Source organism: Salvelinus sp. IW2-2015, linkage group LG6.2 (assembly GCF_002910315.2).
Source record: "Salvelinus sp. IW2-2015 linkage group LG6.2, ASM291031v2, whole genome shotgun sequence".
In the NCBI taxonomy this organism is placed as follows: Eukaryota; Metazoa; Chordata; class Actinopteri; order Salmoniformes; family Salmonidae; genus Salvelinus; species Salvelinus sp. IW2-2015.
Genome location: NC_036846.1, coordinates 2031685 through 2040281, shown reverse-complemented (window position 1 = coordinate 2040281; position 8597 = coordinate 2031685). Strand labels below are relative to the sequence as shown.

General features: G+C 42.0%; 1 protein-coding gene and 1 long non-coding RNA gene across 5 annotated transcripts; both read left to right on the top strand.

Moving 5' to 3' along the window:
- Positions 1-404: 404 nt before the first annotated feature.
- Positions 405-1794, top strand: LOC139027961 (uncharacterized). The gene is made up of 2 exons (XR_011480089.1): positions 405-718; positions 815-1794. It is a non-coding gene; the product is annotated as an uncharacterized lncRNA (long non-coding RNA).
- A 920-nt stretch (positions 1795-2714) lies between these two features.
- On the top strand, positions 2715-6345 carry LOC111965658 (RNA-binding motif protein, X chromosome). Of its 4 annotated transcripts, none has more exons than XM_023989850.2 (9): positions 2715-2803; positions 3442-3567; positions 3892-3998; positions 4096-4249; positions 4434-4547; positions 4646-4760; positions 4886-5017; positions 5102-5187; positions 5734-6345. In XM_023989850.2, exons 2-9 carry the CDS (start codon positions 3459-3461, stop codon positions 6045-6047), a joined length of 1131 nt encoding a protein of 376 aa, XP_023845618.1. In that variant the 5' UTR covers positions 2715-2803; positions 3442-3458; the 3' UTR covers positions 6048-6345. The 4 variants fall into 4 exon arrangements, with proteins under 4 accessions (XP_023845618.1, XP_023845617.1, XP_023845616.1 ...); XM_023989849.2 differs by having other exon boundaries at positions 4434-4553; XM_023989848.2 differs by having other exon boundaries at positions 4407-4547.
- Positions 6346-8597: the final 2252 nt, after the last annotated feature.

Genomic DNA, 8597 nt, shown 5'->3' with positions numbered 1-8597 from the left:
TCGTTATAAGGCATCGCCCTCTTTTGCCCCACCCCCCAGCACCAGGTGTGGCCACTAGCCTATATGAAGGCCCAAAATTGCGTGTTCCTTTCTGCTCTGACAATGGCATGCCCATTCGTGCGAGATGTGGTGGATGAAGAAGCACTTGTGCTGAGGGAGCCTTCAGGCGAGAAGGGTCTTCAGGGACCGGTTGGACCCACTGGCCTTCCTGATGACCATCTATATGAAAGATACAGGTTTTCTGCAGATGGCATCAGGTTATCTATGCAGACTACTGGTCCCAGGATTAAGCACCGCACTGCACGGAGCCATGCACTGAGTGTGGAGCAAATGGTTTGTGTGGCCTTGCCGCTTTTTTGCTAGTGGAGCCTTCCTGTACTCAGTGGGGATGCAGAACAGCTGAACAAGGCCACAATTTTGCCGCACAATAAGGAGTGTGTGTCTGGCTATCAAAGCATTAGCAGATGTCTTCATCTCCTTCCCTGGCCACAGAAGACTCTGTGACATCAAAGAGGAGTTCTATAGGATTGCAGGTAAGAGGATCTACAAATTACAGGACAACTGTTAACACATAGTAGGATACTCATTACTTTGTGTGACAGGTTTCCCCAATGTCATTGGTGCAGTGGACTGCACACACATAAGGATAAAAGCCCCCTCAGGTGCCCATGAGGCCGATTTTGTGAATAGGAAATCCTTTCACAGCATTAATGTTCAGGTGAACATAACTTTTTGATATTGTCCATTGACGAACACTCTGCATTGCCAGTGATGTGCATTGATTGGTGTAATATTCCTCATCTTATGATTTCAGATGGTCTGCAATGCTGACTGTGTGATCAGCAATGTTGTGGCAAAATGGCCTGGCTCAGTCCATGACTCCAGAATCTTTCGGGCCTCTGAAATCTATCAGTGCCTATCACAAGGTAAGCCACACAACCCCTATTTATAACCATCATGGCTGTGTCAAGAATATCACTGTGTTTATGAGGTAGTAATGATGAGATTTTGTGTTGACAGGTGAATTCTCTGTGTGTTTGCTGGGAGACAGGGGGTATGGCTGCCAGCCTTTTCTCCTGACACCTTTCACAGACCCCCAGGAAGCACAGCAGGCCTACAACCATGCCCATGCCAGGACCAGGGCCAGAGTTGAAATGACCTTTGGCCTCCTGAAGGCACGCTTTCACTGCCTTCACAAATTAAGGGTCAGCCCTGTTAGGGCATGTGATATTACTGTGGCTTGTGCTGTCCCTCCACAATGTGGCCTGCCTGAGGAAGGAGAGGGCCCCCAGAGTGCCACCAGCCATGGACTGGGACAATCCGGCAATCTTCCCTGATGACGACAGTGGTCGGCTGCTGAGGGACCAATATGTGTTGAATTATTTTAGTTAGTATGTGTGCTTTCAATTTTGGTTAAATATGTCCTGCGGTGGCAGAGGAATTTGGGTTTTTTTGGGTTCGTTTTTTGACGAATTTGGCCTCTTATGATGTTTGTGCGGTATACTGTGTGTAATACAAGGCTGCAGGGAGGCTACTGCATCCATTCATTTGTCTGTTCAGTTGATGTGTATGGATTTGTCCTGCATTTATTTTAGTGTGCAGACATGCAGGGGTTGTTATATACAGACCTTTGAATGTGTATGTATCATTTTGTATAATATGCTTGGATTCTGTGCTTTCCATCTTGTAGAGTCACTGTGACTTCAGTTTCGAAAGGAGCTGATGGTTTACCTGCTTTGTTTTGTCCTTATTCATAAAGGAACATAATGTTACACATTGTGTTTTTTATATTCATATGGAATGTGTATTTGTTTATATGACAGAGTACTAGGGCCACACTGAAGAAAAAGGATAAAGTCATAAATTTATGAGGCTGGTTCTTTCTGCAGAAAAGCTACATATTGTTTTGATACTTATGACAATGTGATACTTAATATTCTGGCACATCAGCATGTATTTGTTTATGAAACCATACTGAAGTACAATTTCACGAAATGCCCCACATCTGTCATTTTAACAACTGTCCTCCTTTAAAACAACTGGTTACAATATTATGACTTGTGTTTTTTTCCCCTCTGTGGCCCTAATATTCTATCATTTTATATATAGCCTTATAGTCTATGGGAAACTGTAAATTATCTAATGATAGCAACATCATCTAAAAATCATTTTTTATCCAAAATCATTGAAATTAATGATCACAAACGTTTAAATAATAACAGTGGGTCTAGTTATATGTGATAACAATGTATAGTGAGCAGTGAAATAACTGTTGGTTTCCATTTGTGGTGACTGCTGACTGACATTAGGGATGAGATTAAATAGATCCTGGAATTTAGCCTGGTCTGGAGCAGGCTAGCTCCACAGAATAAATCTCCATGGTAATTTATACCATAACATATCCTCCTGCCCCCTATCCATCTTTAGTGCAACCGGATTACGGATCAATTGAGCCAGGATCACCAAGATATCCTGGCTTAATCCCTTATCCTAGTTTTGTGCAACAGGCCCCTGGTTAGAAAACGTTGTCTTTGTTTTGTTTACTTCTTTGTTTAATTTTATGTTATATTATTTATTCGTGATTTTTCTAGTTGCTCGGTCTGTTAATTAGAGCAAGTGTTTTTTTGTATATAAAAGGTGGCAATTTGATTGTGAAAATGTTTGAATAAATTTAACAAATAAATAAATAAAAAGGTTGGCAACTACTTCCGGATGCGTGATACCACGTGATCAGTATACGTTTACCTTCGTCGTTTCGTATTTTCCTGGAGGAGGCTTCGAGCGTGTCGTGAAATTTTAAAAGGTAGGTGTTAGACACTGCTCACATTTGTGCACAATGGCTTGTCTGTTTTGCAGATATTAAAGAGCCAACGCACTTTAATGTTTTATAAAAATCCGTTCAACGATACATTTATGCACGCACGTTTGTTTTATCGACCAACAGCTAGCCAACCAGTCGCCATTTTGAGCTTTGTTGAATGAATCCACAGTTTCGTCTTTTTTTATTTTATTGTTAATTTACTAATAATGCACTTGAACTGACAATGCCCCCACTTGGTTATTTWATTGTAAACTAACTAGTTAGTTTGTAACGTAGCTTCCAAACAAGTAAGCCATCTTAACTGGAAGGAGTAGCCACAAATGTTTGGAAATGCTAGTTAGCTTGTCATTCATTCCCCCTTTGACGCCATTTTGTGCTGTTAAAACGCACCATTCTAGTGTACAATGCCGTTGTTGGTAAACGTGGCATACTTCCAACAGTTAGCCACCGCGTATATTTGAATTTAATATAATGCTAGCCAAGATGGCTACCTGCATGTTTCGAAACCGAGGTCAGGACAAGTTGTTTTCTCAAATATGCCCTAGTCCAAACATGCTAATTTGTTTCACAAACGTTGATCTGGTGTCTCCATGGAATAATGACTATTCTCTTATTAATAGCTTAAACCGACCCAAATATGGCAGAGGCTGACCGACCAGGGAAACTCTTCATCGGTGGCCTGGACACTGAAACCAACGAGAAGGCCCTTGAGAAGTATTTCAGCAAATATGGCAGAATAGTAGAAGGTAAAAATAAATGCATTGGATAACTAAATCATTCTAAATGGATTGCCCAAGCATGGCTAATACTTATGTATGAGGACAGATTCAGTAGTACCAAGTTGAAATGTCTTGATTCCTTTGATGGATAAACTGTTATGATTAAGTAAAGTGTGAAAAAGTAAATTAATAACCAAATGGTTTTGATGAGCAATAGGTTCGGAAAAACGCACAATACCTATAAAAAAAAACGCACAATACCTAAAAAGTTCTGAGTATCAGTTCAGATTAATATTTTGTAACCTAGTACAGTTCCTGTGTGAGCACTAAGTAGATATTTTTCCTTTCCAGTTCTGTTGATGAAAGACCGTGAAACGAACAAATCAAGAGGTTTTGCTTTTGTGACCTTTGAGAGTCCGGCAGATGCAAAGGATGCTGCGCGTGAAATGAATGGGAAGGTAAACGGTTGTGCACTGTTTTTTTCTTCAAACGACCCCAACTTATGTAGATTGTATACATTTGTAAAATTAACGTTATAATCTATTTACTCCTCAGTCACTTGATGGTAAGCCAATTAAGGTTGAACAAGCAACAAAACCTCAGTTTGAGTCAGCAGGCAGACGCGGCCCACCCCCCATGCGTGGCCGCGGTCCCCCTAGAGGTCCTAGAGGATCTAGAGGAGCACCAATGAGGGGTCCACCATCCAGAGGTACCTTTACAGAAGTACTCACAGGGGTTGTGGTGTTGGGCATTTATGCAAAGTCTTATTGTAAAACCATCTAAATAAGTATGTAGGCTATGAAACTGGATTTGTTTTGTGAGTTCTGAGCTTGCCATTAATATTTGCATTTCTTGTCTGCCGAAAGACTACTATGATAACGTAGGGATTGTAGAACCCTTTTTCAAAGGGATTTCGTCCAGAGGCCCCCCACCACTGAAAAGGGGTCCTCCGATTCGTAATGGAGGCCCCCCACCCAAGAGACATGCTCCTTCTCCGATGGGCAGACGTAAGTGTGAGGACCTCTCGACTTTATCACTGAGGACTGACTAAGCATGTAGTGCCACAAAGACTTATGATGATTACATGGGATCTTGTTTTCTTTAGCTTCCATGTCAAGGGACAGGGACCCCTATGGCCCACCCCCTCCCCGCAGAGACTCAATGTCCAGAAGGGATGATTACCCATCACCAAGAGATGAATATTACAGCACAAAGGACAGGTGGGTGTTCCCGTGCAACAAATCTCTCACTACCCATTTGTGGTTGGTTACACATTCTGAATGAAACTTCTTTAGAAATGTCACATTGCTTGTTTACACATGTGACATGTTTTCCCATTTGGCAGCTATTCTAGCCGGGAATATGTGAGTTCCAGGGATACAAGGGACTACGCACCAACACCACGGGACTATCCGCCAAGGGATTATCCCCAATCCAGTTCCCGCGATGAATATGGGTCAATGTCAAGGGGCTACAGGTATGGTTGACTTGTGAATCTAAAGATTGTGTAGGTTTCCGTTGGCATCAATGTGAAGTAATGTTACACCATTTCTTTCACCAGTGATGGTTATGGTGGAGGCCGGGAACCCAAAAGCTATATGGAGCGCCCTAGTGCAGCCTCTTATCGAGAGCCCTACGATGGTTACGGTAAGATTGACCACTTAAGTGTAATGGCATCAAGTTGCTCTAGTCTCGCAACCTGCTCAATGTGGCCCTGGGATTTGGTGACCGTATATGCATCACGAGTCGGTGGAAACGCCCAACAAAGCTTCTTGACCAATCGTTGTTCGTTCGACAGTGTCACAAAGGAATCATGCACATAAGTCTGTTTTTGGGGGGTAAAACGACCCTCACAAAACCATCAAGACCTCACTGAAAAACACGTGTGACCAATGTGCGACTCGAACAACTGGAATTCTAAAAGGAAAAAAAACAGCTACTCAACAAAACATGGCATGCCGAAAGGGGTTTCATTGCGTATTTTATGTTCTGCCAAGCTTGGATAAATAATCTGCCAAAGCACCTAAATGTTCAGTGTACCTTTTTGTTCAGATCCCTAGCGTATTGGAGATTTAAACGTGTAGTTGCTATTGATTGTCATTAAGAAATACTCACGGAAAAGATTGGCTCATAACAATTCAGCAAAGTGTGTGAAGTGCAACTTGCCAATTACCTGACCCATTGACCCTGCAGGTAACTCACGCAGCGCCCCACCCTCAAGGGGCCCCCAACCATCCTACAATGGCAGTGGCGGAAGCAGTCGCTATGACGACTATGGAAGCAGTTCCCGGGATGGCTATGGCAGTCGTGAAAGTTACCCCAGCAGTCGGAGTGAACCATACCCTCCTAGCCGTGGTGAGCGAATGGGCAAGCAGGAGCGGGGGCCAGCACCTCCAATCGAGAGAGGCTACCCCCGTGAAGCGTACAGTGGCTCAAGTCGCGGGGCACCCCGTGGTGGCCGCGGCGGCAGCAGAGTCGATAGAGGAATTGCCCGCAGCAGATACTGAGATAAATATGACATCAGAGCGATCGTTACACAACGCCTGCTCATTCACTACTTGTATAGTGAGGGGGGAAAAAACTAGGATGTCAAATTCCGTGGACAAGCTTAGGTTTTTAGCTGTTTATCCTCAGCCTGTCAATTTCTTTTTGTTTTAAGTGTTAAAATTACTTGTTTTATATTTCCCCGGCCCATGTGATACCATTGCCAAGTGATGAGTGTTTAGTTTTTGTACATTTAGTGCTGTTATGTCCTGCTATAGTCTTGGATATGGCTTTCATACACTAATAAAGTTTTTAACCAAAGACCTTTCGCAACGCTAATGGATGTTCAGAAACTGACATGAATGTACACCCATATCTCAGCGCACATCTACAAGTTCTGTCCACTAGAGATCAGTTGAGATGCAGTTAACTGTGAAGCTTGTAGATAACACTTAACAGTCCTGTACTTTTAGTCAACCAACCGGTTGTCTGAGAACAAAGCAAATGTCACTTTCCAAACTCTTCRTCGGTGTAGTTTTCTCTGTGGATATGGATCCTTCACCATAGAGCCAAACAATGGTGGCTTGCAACGACCTAACCAAAGAAAGACCCCAACAACCAAACGCAAGAGTCTTTTCAACACGACTGATAGTGTCAACAGCTGGTAAGCAAAGCAAACCTTTTTGTTTCTCGTCTGTGAAATTAATTTCATACCCGTAAATTGGTCTTCTCAAATAGTTGGTGTGCGAGCCACTGGGTGCACCAGGAAGTGAAATGAAACAATGGCGTTCAATTTAAATTGTCATATTTCGTCAACCAAATTGATATCAGCAACTTAAGGAGTTATATTTCGCTTGATAAAAGATGACTTTGCCACTAAACCTAGGTTAAGGGTCAACAGGTAACTTGTCAACAATGTGCAGAATCACGAGGAGATCACCTTTGCCGGAGACCTTTTTTTCCCTTCAACTTAAAAGTATGGTAAATTAGTTTATTTTACTAGGTGCAATATTCCTAAGGTATCTTTGTTTTTGTGTACCATGGATTTAATTTTCTATTTTTAGTAAGTGGTGTAGTCAAAGCTCATCTTGTCACAAGCATGCCGACTCACAAATGGAGACAACTCGGAAGACCAGCCATGTCCTAACAACAAAACTGGAAAGTGAATGGGAGCGAGAAAATCAAATCGGACCATTGACTTATTTTCAAGGGAAACTGGCGGGTTGGGTTATCAACTTTCTGTAATACAAAATCAAAGAAATGGCAGGACATTAATTTATATTTTCTTGTTTCAGGATGAGCTCTAAAAGAGCAGTCTTCTGGAACTATTGCTGATTCAAGCTTTCCTGTTGGTTGATGTTGGACCATCGCACAGAGAACCGAACAGGTATGTCCAGCACCAATTCAGTGATCAAAAGAACACTGTTTTAATAACTCTTAAACACATTTGAAGAACACCTGTGGACGGCTACATGCCCCATGTTAACTTTGTGATAGACTATGCATCTTTTCTTCGCTGTTTCAGGTACCTGTGCTGGCACCGCTCCCAATTACAACTAAGAGTGGCAGGCGCCTGCATGGAAACATCCAACATTGAACACAAACCAGGCAGAGAAATGAGACTCAAAAGGAAGGTCATTCCAATGCCTGGTTTCAAAAATAAAAACATTTGGAACAGCGAAAGTTAGGAATTACACCGTTCCCAAAAGCACAATAACCATTCATTGCTGGAGTTATGCAACTTCATTAAGATGGTACACTAGAATTGGAATTCAGATTCTGTTTGGTTTGCTGAGCCACATTTGTGATAGGCATCTCTTACAGAAATCTAGATTATGGAATGTTTCTTTGCCGGATATGGTAGAGCCCATCAGATAACGATTTTCTGTTTCCTGATGTTATTGCAGTGGAATTGGAATTACACGCACACATCCATAGCTCAGAATTCTCCAGTGTCTCCCAGGTGTGTACAGGAGAACAGTTATTACAAAGAATCGAAAGACCCATTAACCCCTGTGTGTGTTTGTTATTCACCCAATGTCTGATGGACCCGCAACATTATTGGGTTAAAACAATACCGCCATAACAATATACTTMGATGTTGACTTATCAATTACAAGCAATATAGACAGCATACATGGTTAATAATTGACATTTACCTCTGCTAGATCACATTTATCAATATAACCGCTATTTGTTTTCTAATGTGTTTTTTTTCTCAAACCAAAAATCTATAATCAAGACATTGGTGGAATAAATCATGTTTATCTAGAACAAATATCAATGATTGGTTTTTATCACTATTGATGTTTATTGCTTTGAACTGGACAAATTGTATTTTATGGAAACAATAAATGAGCCCCACTGAACATAAATAATTAAAGCTGGTCTACACACCGAGGGATCATTTTACTGTGTGTTGGAAATKTATTTCTTGCACTAGGAGCATGTGTACTGTGTCTTCCTGTCCTTGTGTCCACACACATCGCAGCGCCGCTTCTTGGTGCTATAGTTATAGCCATCTCTTCTGGAGCTTCCCTCTGCTCCAWTCTGGGTGCTACGCCATCCAGATG